This window comes from Capsicum annuum, chromosome 11 (assembly GCF_002878395.1).
Source record: "Capsicum annuum cultivar UCD-10X-F1 chromosome 11, UCD10Xv1.1, whole genome shotgun sequence".
NCBI lineage: Eukaryota > Viridiplantae > Streptophyta > Magnoliopsida > Solanales > Solanaceae > Capsicum > Capsicum annuum.
Genome location: NC_061121.1, coordinates 1,606,072 through 1,619,397, shown reverse-complemented (window position 1 = coordinate 1,619,397; position 13,326 = coordinate 1,606,072). Strand labels below are relative to the sequence as shown.

The following is a 13,326-nucleotide window of genomic DNA, read 5'->3' as shown; positions in this document are numbered from 1 at the left end:
CTCTCGGTGATTACATCTCCATAAAACCCGTACCTGATAAGAAAGCGAATGATTACGAAGGAGGAGAGGAATTTAATCTTAAGTTCACAAAGAAGCATACGGTATCGTAACACACTTTTTTAGTAAAAGAGAACTGACACCAGGTGCACTTTGCAGAGGCTCACCGCAACCGTGACCACTTAAATAACATGTTCACAAGTAAAAACCTAAGCGGAATATGTCCCACATAGTGAAAACATTGAGCGGGTAAATAAAGCAATACCATAGACTATCTTGTTTTTACTGTGTTCGGAATTCAGTGCAAAATCGGTCCGGCCTTCTACCCTTCTCCATTTAAAACTCATGCTTTTGTGTGCAGTAGGGTTCAAATCCACGACGTAAAACCATAGATTATTATAGGAATAGCAAACCAAACAAAAACAAAAAAAGAATTTTAGCAGAATAAAGCCTACAAATTTGATAATGTATCGGTCACTTTTCAACTAAATGCCGCATATTTGCCAACAGATTAAAAGAAAGTACGTTGGCGACTAGATATTTTGGATTCGAAAGAAATGCAGAAGAGTGCATCCACATGACAGTGAGTATCGGTTAAAACAAAGACGTTACAAAAGCTGCTGGTTTGAAACAGCATAGGAGTTAACCAATAATAGATGAAAATTACCCAGCAAAAGAAGCGGCATAACGTACAGAGGGTTCATCCTTAGATATAGACGTCTTTTTCCATCTTACAACTTGAGCTATATCAAGGCACACCGATTTACCAAGGACGATCTGCAATGCAGAAGTCATCGCATCCCTAGCCCCTGTCGTACTGCAAAAATTCAATTCAATTAGCTTTCAACAAAATAATGCAGCTAGTAACATATATCCCAATCCGGGAGTATTAGTATTAGTCTTGTATTTTCGTATTCTTAGATTTCTATTTCTATTGGTTGATTCTTTAGCCTAAATTATTGTATTTTCTTCTTCTTGTTCCTGCTAGTTGCCATTGTGTCTTTTTCATTTGTTTTGAGCTGAGGGTCTATCAGTAACAGCATCTCTACCTTCTCAAAATAGGCGTAAGATCTGCGTACACACTACCCTCCATTGACCCTACTTATGGGATTACACAGAGTTTGTTGTTGTTGTTGAGCTAGCAACGTATAAAAAATTGCAAAGTGCTAAGAATAACATAGAATTTTGAAATCCACATGCATAATAAGTTATCGTAAATACCAACGAGGTCTACAATATTCATAGCTAGTAAAATATACCACACTTCGACAGTTATAACAAGGAAAACCACTCGTCGTCTCGTATGTATCATATAAATTCTGAACGTCCAACACCCAGATTAGATACGAAAGACACCATTCATAAAAATGAATGCAACGAGATCATCGACAGAGTACGGACGAAGTTAACCATTCAGCTATACTGACAAGGATCAATATAGGACCTTACCAAATTACAATGGCATCTGTTGATCCTGCCGGAATGAGTCCAAATCGGAATTTTTCATTTGGGAAAGAAAACTTAAGATCTTCCGCTGCTGAGATGGAAAAAGGGTAAATCAAAGACGTTGCATAACACAGAGTTTCAAAGGGGAAGAAGAAGAACGGAAAGAACGGAAAAACTGATTATGTGTTCAAATACAATGTCGTCAATAATATCTGTCTCCTTACCTTCCTATCATTCTGGTTATATTCATCCAAACAATGCTTTATAATATTGCTGAATTGAGTTTATCGCCTTGTCAAAATGCTAGAACTTTTTTTTTCTACGTAAAATATGCTTAATTGAGGTTTGAACCTCCAACCTCAAAGAACAAAATCATGCAACAAATCAACGTGCCAACGGACGCTTAACAAAATGTTTAAATATCAGATACGACATGTTTTCATTTATATAGCAACATTCCCCCTCACTCGCAGGCCTGATTCTTTTACTTGGGTCAAGCACGTGGAAATATTTTGTTGTGCGTGGTGATACACTGGAACTTAGAACCCTACCGAAGCTATTACGGTAGTATCATATCGAATGCGTGAACCAATTGATCTAAACGTGTAGAACTTTTAGAGGATCGGCGTCGTTATAGATCTATTTTAGGCTTGCAACGCATAAGATACAAATTCTTAAGATTATTGATCGTGATTATACAATTAACTAACCTGTTTGGCAGGAATCTTCTCCGGTTCCTGTAATTCCGGATACACTGTTCATAAGCACACTTCACGAATATTGATCATGCAAAGAAGAGGAGGAGAGAATTTACGTGTTTACATACTGAGATTTGTTGATTGCTTCAGAAGAGGAGAATCATCCTCACCGCTATCAGATGGGTCCCTGATATCCACATTGGTCTCAAGAACAAGCCCGCTGCCATTATTCTCAACGGGATGGTTAAGTTCAGTAGGGCTCGGTGGATATGAACATTTGTGCCTCGACAAGAGAAGACCGTTCAGTATTTCATTGAAAAATCCATCACCGCCCTGAAATGACGTCAGATAGTAAATGATCTAAGAAGCCCAAGCAACTTTGCCCCTTCCCCTTTATTGTTTGAAGGGAACGACACAAGATTTCCAATCACCGCGTAAAGAAAAGAAAGAACTAACAAACGCTGTGAAATCCCTTGCAACTCCATCAAATTGGTAAAACAAAGAATGAATGCATCAAAAAAGAAAAGTTTAAAGTAAAGATACTTTAGAACAAATGCATCAAAATGAAATGGCTGAAATGGGATAACAGTACGATTGCATTTTCGTGGACTCTCCTGAACATGAATTTTGAAACACAATAGGAACCTTGCAATGCATCGAGTTATTGGGTAGATAAAGTGCATAATACCATAGAACCTTGTCGTCGTTACGCATCCCATATAGTAAATTAGAGTCAAAAGCTACAAATCCTCAAGGATCTTTTTACTGGTATTTATAAATGTTCGGCACCAAATAAGAGTACTTCACGATCGAAAAGACAAGCTTCAAAAGAAAAGCATATCTATCTCTCACTACTTAGTACTTACAACTGCTACCACGCCATCGTATGAACGGAGCTCTCTACTTGTAATGGAAGACATTATATCAAGAGCTTGTCCTGCCCTTTCGGTCACAGTAACCTGACGAAAAGAATAAAGTGAACTTAAAAAGAGTACAAACTGGAATATATAAACAATAAACATATCCACTTTCAAAGCAGAATTATCCAAGTTTAGTTTGCAGATATCAGGTAGAAAAGTTAGGAGATTAAATCCTATTACTACAAGATTGAAGAGTAACTCCCACGAAACTGTTTGCGTCTCCGTGGACAATTTGTCCCATCAATACACACTACCCGTGAAAAAATCTACAAAATTTGGTCATTCCAAGCTCGTATAAAACTCAAGAAGCAAGATAAAGCTTGATAGAATTCATAGCTTTCCTTTAGGAAACCACAAAAAGGCTTTGAGAAAAAGGTCCTCACATGTTGACTATTTACTGACATATCACAGCCACAATATATCGAAGTCGAAGAACAATCGTCCTCAAACTAACATAATGAAACAACGATTCTTTTCTGTTTTGATGACCGCGAAATCCATCTAGGGACAACTCTTAGGACCAACTGCAGCCTTTAAAACTCGAGGATAACAGTCTACCCCTCTAGCCTTCTCTGCTTAAATACCACGCATAGTTTGCATGGCATAAGGAACGAACCTAAGACTAAGCTACAAATCCCTCAACTTTTGCCACTCGAAATAAATCCGGGGGGCATTGAAACAACGAGTTTTAGTTGACCTGACTGACTATTTTGCAGATAAAAAGAAGAAAGTTTGAACGAGTTTCAGGTTTTCAGTACATAGCAATATTATGCTTCTCCTAAGGAAAGGAATTTTGCTAAGTTGCAGCACGTGAAGCATGTTTGAGATACGTAAACCTGCAGAAACGAGGCGTCATTTTAAGCAGTAATTTTAAATAAAATTTAAATGAAGATAGAACCTAAAATAATTCAGGCTTTTTTATATCCTCTACTGCGCTAGTTTTTTTACTGTTAGGAAGAACGCAAACGTTAATAACGGTCCAAATAGTATTTTTGGGAAAAAATAAAAACAAAAATTATTAATCTTGATTGGTTAATGCTCGTAGAGTAGCAAACTTTATACACATTTCACTTTTTCCTGAGACCTTTAATTGGTCGAGGATTGAAAACTGAAACAAGAACGAAATAAATTAGGGACAAGCAGCAGATCATCGTTTTCATAGACTGTCTAGAATAGTGAAACAGGAGCTACCAGAAAAGCTCACCTTAGTTTTCACTTTCGCTTGAGAAAATGTCAGAGCCACTGTTTCCCAAACTTTACATCCAAGTCCTTTCCCACTCTTTGGGTTAACAAGAACCTACTAATCACAGAGGAAAAAGTCCGACGAAACTTAAACTTCAATCTGAATTTAATTTCTGTCATCATTTAGAGAGTACCGGCACTACCAAAGCTTTAGCAACTAATAGACATGTTAACTGGTAACTGAAACTTACTAAACGTACCAGAAGGTTTTTTGGCCGCTCAGCGTCCATCTTTAGAAGATCGTTAATCCGATTAACCCACATCTGACATGTTTGTGAATCCTTATGTCCAAAAGTGTAAGAAGATGGAACCAAAACAGAAGGTTGCGTCTTTGATTTCTGGACTCCACGTACTGTAAAGCGGTACATCTGTATCCACATATACATATTGTTACCTCTTGATCAAAGTAGACATATTTAGACCGTTAACTATTGTTAAATAATTATTATAACCTCAAATGATTGGCCCAAGAAGGCAGCTTCGCGTACCAACCCCCAATCAACGAACTCTGCAGAGTATATATCACTAAAATACAATGTGGTTTCACTTTTAGATACGCTGAAACAAGATGACGGATCCTGCCCCTGCCATAGATCGAACGATCAACACCAAGTTATCAACATATCGAAGGAAGTAACGATTAAGGAAAGTGAAAAAAAACACTTTGTTACAGCCAAAAATTAATTGAACGATTGAAATTCGTAAAGCATAAATAGGGAGTCATATTAGCTTCATCTGAAACATTATAAGGTAACGTTTGTAACTTTCCACGAAAACTTACAGGTCATTGACAGTGTGAGCTACGGAGATTTGGACATTGGCAGCCTCGAGTTACCAGAGACTAATAGCATGAAAACATTGTACCAACGATTTTTTATAAAACAAGGTATCTAATTTAACAAAAACAAGACATCTATAGTTATTGTGTTTCGGTTATAGCACTATTCTGTTGTTTTTATTCTTCCCTTTCTGGATGCTCTGAGCAGCGTGTGTTGAGTGATTCTGCTGTGTTTTTTTGCACTTGAGAGGGTGGACAGTTGACCGGAAGATAACTTTGATTTGCCCGGCCAACAGGCAGGTGGCGTGGGCTTTTCTAGAAGGTTCCACGCACAATAACTTAGCTTTTATCTCCGCTATCTTGTATGATAACACGATCACTGCTCTCCGTATTAGTTGCTATGCTTTCTTCACTATCGTTTTTCCTATTCATAACAACTTTGATTTGCTTCTCTTGAGCCAAGGGTCCTTCGGAAACAGCCTCTCTACATCTTACCTTCCCCATACTCCACTTGTGGGATTATACTAGTATGTAATATTTTTGTTGTAAAAAGAGAATCTTTGTGCCGAGAGTTTTCGGAAACAACTTCTCCCCCGCACAAAGGTAGGGTAAGATCTACGTACATCCACCCCAAAACCCACTTGTGGGATTACACTGGTATGCTTATGTTGTCAAAAAGAATCTTTGCGTTGAGCATCTACCAGAAACAACCTCTCCACCTCACAAACGTAGGAGTAAGGTCTGCATATATCTTACACTGGGTATCTTCTTGTAAAAATCGAATCTTTGTGCCATAGGCCTATCGGAAACAGTCTCTCTACCTCACAATGGTCGGGATAAGGTTCACCTACATCCTACACTCCCCAAAATCCACTCGTGGGATTAAACTGCGTACGTTGTTGTAACTTCGTTGTAAGAAAAAAAGAGTGTTATTGTCGAGGGTCTATCGGAAACAATCTCTCTACCTCACAAAGGTCGGGATAAGGTTCGCCGACATCCTACACTCCCTAAAACCCACTTGTGGGACAAAACTAGGTATGTTGTTGTAAAAAAAAAAGAGTGTTGTTGCCGAGGGTCTATCAGAAACAGCCTCTCTACCTCACAAAGGTCCATAACATCTATGTATATCCTACTCTCCGAAATTACGTTGGGTATGTTGTTGTAAAAATAGAATCGTTGTACCATGGTCTATCGGAAACAGTCTCTCTACCTCACAAAGGTAGAGTGTGGGATTAAACTAGGTATGTCCTTGTATTTTTGTTGTAAAAAAAGAGTGTTATTGCTGAGGGTCTATTAGAAACAACCTCTCTACCTCACAAAGGTCCGTAATGCCTATGTATATCCTGCTCTCCGGAATTATACGGGGTAAAAGGGCTAACCGGTGCATTAAAGCTCCCGCTACGCACCGGGTCCGGGGAAGGGCCCCATACACAAGGGTGTATTGTACGCAACCTTACCTTACATTTCTGCCAGAAGCTGTTTCCAAGGCTTGAACCCGTGAACTCCTAGTCACATGACGACAATTTTACCAGTTACTCCGAAATTCTACATGGTATGTAGTTAAAAAAAAAGAATCTTTGAGCTCCCAAAGCTCCAACCTCCAAACTCTTTCACGTTCAACCAAACAATAAAATGGCATACATATATATTCCTAAAAGTCCATTAACTAACAAATCCAACACATTATTTAGAACAATAAAAATCTCATAAAATAATCATACAAAATCATAAGTTAGAACAAAGACCAAAATACACAATATATGCCAATTATAGCAAAAAAAGAAAAACATAATAAAACTTACATTAAGTACAGATTCAACAGATTTCCAAGACAATTTAGCACAATTTTGAGTAACAATAACTTCTCCATCACCATCCAAGAACATATTTGAGCTAAAAATTGAATCTTCACAATTAAATGGTACATTTTCTTGAATATTATTTTCAAGAAAATTACCATTTTTATTTGGGCTTCTTCTCTCCATCATATTTAAAAAAAAAAAAAAAATCCACCCACAATTTTCTTGATTCAATAAAAAAAATTACAAAATTGTTAATCAAGAACCATATTGGTTAATCCAAGTAACAAAAATAACCATATTTGTCAGAACACTCAATATTTCAATTTGATTTGATCATAAAAAATTTCCAGAAACTGAATCAATTTTTTATTTTTATTTTTGGGATTCCTTTTTTTTTCTTTTTTGGTCCTTTTTTTTGTTTTGGTTTATTTTTTAATTACTATTAAAATCTTCAAAAGTACATTAAAGACCAGATTAAGAACTTTCTGGCTTCTGTCGTGGCCCCGTGTGGTGGGCTAATATTTTTCTTTATTTATTATTCGACGAGTTGAATTAAATTTGAATAAATTATGCATCGATAAATATATTATCAAAAAATTATTTGGGTTTTCAATTTGAACTCATGAACTTAAGATTACGAGGCTTGCAAGCAACCAAACTGGGATTCACCAGTTTTTTTCAATTAACGTGAGACTCTGTGATGCTCCAATACCTTGATCGTGTTTAGGCTCAACTAGAGTATGGACAAGGAGTCTAATCGAGGTCACCCTAACATTCCTTTCACGTTTAGACTCAAGCCGAGTGTGAACTAGGAGTTCGAACGTGGATGGACCTAACTCTGATAACATGTAAAGATGTGACGTGGGTGCCTAATTCAACCTCAAAAAGCTAGCTCGCTAGTGGAATATTGTGTCCGCAAATCACCAATTAGGCTTAACTCGAGCGTGAAATAGGAGTCTAAATGTGGATGGACCTAACTTTGATAATATATAAAGATATGACGTATATGTTTAACTCGACCTCAAAAATCAGCTTGTCGGTGGAATATTGTGCCCATATAAGCCACCAATTAGGCTCAACTCGAGTGTGAACTAGAAGTCCGAACGTGGATGGACCTAACTCTGGATAACATGTAAAGATAGGACATATGTATCTAACTCGACCTCTAAAGTCAGCTTATAGTGAAATATCGTGTTCATAGAAGCTAAGACTGTTATGTGGGCCGGGCCGGGCCGGGCCAACCCAAACCAGCCCGTGTCATTTAACCAGTTTATGGACCGGGCCGGGTTGGGGTCTAAGTGGGTCGGGTCGGGCTCAACAGTAAAAAAATTAAAAACAACACTAACCCGACCCACTTAACCCAACCCGATCAAAAATATTAAAAAAAAAATCAATATACATTATATATACCCACCTATATATATTTTAAATACTTTAAACAATATATATACACTATATATATAGTATATACTACATTGGAATTTAAAAAATATATACACATATACACAATTACACAAATATACGCACCATCTAACCGTAGCAACATAAAATTTTTCTGGTTAAGATCCTTAATCACAACTCAATCAGAATCATGTAGCATGCAATCAGCAGAATACCGCAATGCTCGTTAAAAACTAGTGTAATAGGAATTCTATATTTATAACAAGTTTTTAAAAAATCATACGTAGAATTCCATCTAATATCAATTTCCTCAGGCATCAGTATCGGTGCAAGTCCATTTTTTTGACATTTAACTTTAAATTCTCTAATTCTCGATCTACGATTATTTCCTTAAATAAAACCAACAGCAAGACGAATTTTTTCAATATAAAGCTCAAAAAACTCAAGACCATCTTTTACAATTAAGTTATATATATGACATGCACACTTCATATGAAAAATTTCAGGCAACGGCGGAGATAGCGTAGATGTTATTTTTTTTATAGCAATCTTGTTGTTAGAAATATTATAAAAAACAATACATAAAATTTTATTTTCGATACCATAATATCCGGCGACTTTAACAATAGAATCAATAATAAAATCTCCAGTATGTTTACGATCTTCATCATATAAAAAAGATAGAATGCATTTTTGCATCACAAAATTACTATCCATCTAGTGACAAGTAACGGTTAAATAATCATTTTTATTTACAGCACGACCAAGATCAGAAGTTAAGGACAATCTACATTGAATATTTTTTAATAATGTTGATAAATAAAAATAATATTGTGAATGAAGTCTAAAAAATCAGACCGACAAGTAGTTCTAGGAATACCGTTAAACATAGGATTATAAATTGCTTGTATATAACGAATAAACGCATCAGAAGAAGGAAAACTAAAAGGCAAACAACCCACAGCTACCATTTTAGCTATTTCTTCCCGGTCCCTCAATTTATTATACTTCTTCGCTACGTGACCGGTTGCTGGGTCTATTCTAGTTAGGGGTGTACATAGGTCAGGTTGGTTCGGTTTTTCATTAAAATACAACCAAACCAACAATGTCGGTTTTCTAAATCTATAAACCAAATCAAATCAATATACAATTGGTTTTTATATTTCGGTTTTAATCGATTTTTTTGGTTTTTCGATTTTTTTTCTCGATTTTTTTACAATTATTATGTGATTGAAGAAAAAATTAAATGTTTTCAATAAAAATATTAAAAAAAAAATGGTCATAGAGTAGTTCCAATTAAAATTAAGTTGGCAAATTACTAAGACGTTTAAACTAATATCTCTCAAAGTAATATTACGTGGATACTCAGTGGTTCAATTTGTAAGTCACTAGTCACAATAGCTTATCGGAAAGTTTTCTTCACATAAAATGTGAGCATAAAGAAGAATGAAAAATTGGAGACAACTTATTAAAAATTTAACTCTATAAAATAATTAACTATAACGTAATTCCACAAGAAAAAAGAGAAAGAAGAGAAACAAACCTAAATCAAAACTTGACGAATGAGGAGAATGGAAAAAGTAAGATGAAAGTAAGATAAGGAAATAATGAGAACTCTCTGAAAACTTGAAAAGTAAAATGTAAAGTGAAGCAATTGAAGAGTTATAGGTTTTTGTATTAATATTGGGTTTTGTATCAATCTGTTACTAATGGATAAATATTAGGAAAAAGGACAACAATAACACCTAAAACTAAAATAATATCATAAAAATAGCACTCAAAATTAAATACCCTATAAATAGCCACAAACTAATTTCACCAGCTAACCTTCACTGTCATACGCTTAAACATAATCGAAAATGTCGTTAAAGTAACTTTCTCTTTCTTTCTTTCCTTTTCATTCACAATTTTCTTTCCATTCAAACTCTCAAACCTCCATTCTTTTACCTTTTTTAGATACTTCAATTAATCTTTCTTATTCCATAAATTTTGTATAAAATATCAAAAAACCTGCATTCAATCAGCTTCTTATAATTCTTTCCCATTGTAAATTTGCTCAAAGTTGATACAAAATAATGGCTTCAACTTCAGTTTTAGTTTCAATAATGATAAAATACGGAGGTCAGTGGATGTCTGATGTTGAATTTAAATGTATCAATGTGGTATAAAAGAGTATCAACTGAGTATAGGGATTGCATGTGCATGCAAAGAATTCCCTCTCCCTTTTTTAAAAAGTATATCAATGTAGTATAAAAGTGTATCAATGTGACATAAAAATGTATTAAATGGGTATAAAGATTGTATATGTATCCATAGGTTCCCCTTCTCTTTTTTTTTTAAAAAATGTATCAATGTGGTATAAAAGTGTATCAAACTGGTATAAAATAGTATCAATTGGGTATAGAGACTTTATATGCATGCAAAGGTTCCCCTTCTCTATTTTAAGAAATGTGTATCAATCTGGTAAAAGAATATCTATTGACATATATATATTTTTTTTATTTTTACATGCATCAAAACATATCCGACTCACCATGATTGAGTCAGCCTCTAAGAAGAACATCTCCGACTCACCGTGATTGAATCAGCCTCTGAGAAGAACATGGACTAAGACATGACTTTTCTCTTACCTTGAGACCTCATTATTTTATTTTTCCTCTTCTTCAAGTTTAAAGAACTATGACATTGCTTCAAGTACAAACCTGTATGTAATGATTCTGTAAAATAATCATCATTAACAACAAATTTGAGGTCAAAATTGACCGCTTTACCCATTAATTTTAACTTTCCTATTTTTTGCTCCATGTCCATAGTTTTCAATGCTCCAATGCAAGAAGCAACAAATCAATTTTTGATATTGATCATAAAATACAGTAGATTGATCGATGCATAATAGAGGAGAAAAAAAAGAAGATTTGAGAAAGTATATTTAGAAAAGAAAAGTGATTTAAGAGTAACAACTATAAAGAGCATTTAATTTCCTTAATTGTGTAAGGAGAGTGGTTTTTGGCCAAGTGGCTAAAAAGGGGAAATAAATTAGGCCGACTGGCTCCAATTGTCCATATTTTCATAGTGTGGGCCATTTCTTTTTAAAATGGTCAGTTCATGTCCTTTTCCCTAAATATTATAACTAAAGACCCAAGAATATATATATCTATTTTCTGAATATAAAAAAGTTATAAAAGTAATTAGAAAGTAGATTATAAGTAATATTTTTTTACGTATAAAAAATTAAAATTATATATGTATTATGTCGGTTCGGTTTAGGTTCGGTTTGATTTTATTTTTGTTAATACAAAACCAAACCAAGAATGATCGTTTTTTTTTTTTTGAACACCAAACCAATCAAACCAAACCATAAGTCGTTTTTTTTTCCTCGGTTTGGTTTGATTCATCGGTTCGATTTGACTTAACGGTTTGATTTGTACACCCCTAATTCTAGTTTGCGTTGGCCCACCAACATCCCCGCCACCTTGTGCAATATTTAACTCTCTTTTGTGATTTTTAGCTATATGTCTCATTAACGTACCCGTACCCCCTTGCTTGCCTCCACTTCTATGCTTATATATTTGTTGACAAATATTGCATTGCACCTCAATATCTGATATACATTCAAAATATTGTCATGCAACACTAGTTTTTTTACAAGGTCTTAGGGCACTGGGAGGACGGGAAGGGAGATTAACCGATTCAGATCTAACGTTAGCATCTCCTACTGCGGGTGTCTCAGCAATATTTTCATTATCTTCATCTAAATTAACCACATTTACTTCATTTTCTTCTTCTACACCATAATTTTCCTGAGCTTCTACATAATCCATATCGTGAGCACCTACACCTATTTCTTCCTCAAAAGGTGTACCAAGCGTTACCGGAGGCGAAGGCACACGGGTATATCTACTACTTGAACTACCTCTACCGCTAGTAATTCGTTTTTAACTATCACTACCACTTCCGGGATAATTTTTTTTAATACCTTTAGTAGCGAGGTTTCTTAATTTATCCATAGTATAAATTAAATTAAACTAAAAAAAAATAAAAATACACAAATATAATAAAATTAAATATTAAACAATTAACACAATAAATAAAAATTAAACGTAAGAGATGGAACGACAATACCAAATTTTGGAAGTATTCGAAGATTGCGACTTTAGAAACTTTCGCTCGTACTTTGTAAACGCAAAATTATAAAATTAAAGTGAACACTTTAAGAAATTAAATATATTGAATATTTGAGAATTGAAATTTGAGAGAGTAAAAATTTGTGTGAAAAATGATTTGAAGGTGTAGGGTATTTATATATATATTTTTTTGGATTAAAAAATAATTTTTAAAGTAAAAAAAAATTTCTTTTCAAGAAATGAGCCCAAACTAGCCGTTTGGACCCAAAAACGGCTATATAGTCATTAGGCCAACGGCTAGTTTGGCCCAAAACTCATTTTAAAAAAAAAAAAAAAAATTAAATTCGGGCCGGGTCGATTAATCGGTGGGCCTCGACCGGGCTAAGTCCGGGCCGGGTTAACTGAACCCAAATTTAAAAAATATTCGGCCCGGGACCCGGAACCCTAAAGCCCTAGGGCTTACCAGGTCGGGTCAAACCGGGTTGGGTCCTTTAAGTGGGTCGGGTATGGCCGGGTCAGCCCGACTCACTTGACAGGCTTAGAAACAAATCACCAATTAGGCTCAACCCGAGCGTGAATTAGGAGTCCGAATGTAGATGGATCGACTCTGAACTAGGAGTCCAATATGGATGGACTTAACTCCGATAACATGTAAAGATATGACATACGTGTCTAACTCGACATCAAAAGTCACTTCATCAGTGGAATATTGTTTCCATATAAGCAAATCATCAATATATTCTTAAACTGACGTGGGACTTTAATCCATCCCAAAAAAAACAAACATACGTCAACTATTTCACGAAGTGTACAACAACAACAACAACAAACCCAGTGTATTCCCACTTTGTGGGGTCTGGGGGGGGTAAGATGTACGCAGTCCATACCTCTACCTCTGATGAAGTAGAAAGGCTGTTT

General features: G+C 35.3%; 1 protein-coding gene across 6 annotated transcripts; it reads right to left on the bottom strand.

Annotated features, from left to right (window-relative positions):
• On the bottom strand, positions 1 to 7,329 carry LOC107848076 (ceramide kinase; the record flags this gene model as incomplete). Of its 6 annotated transcripts, none has more annotated exon segments than XM_047399313.1 (10): positions 1 to 33; positions 665 to 814; positions 1,447 to 1,534; positions 2,154 to 2,180; positions 2,312 to 2,474; positions 3,008 to 3,100; positions 4,266 to 4,358; positions 4,504 to 4,671; positions 4,756 to 4,887; positions 6,884 to 7,329. In XM_047399313.1, coding segments are annotated over 10 exon segments (1,133 nt in total), but the record flags the coding sequence as incomplete, so codon positions are not given.
• Between the last annotated feature and the right edge of the window lie 5,997 nt (positions 7,330 to 13,326).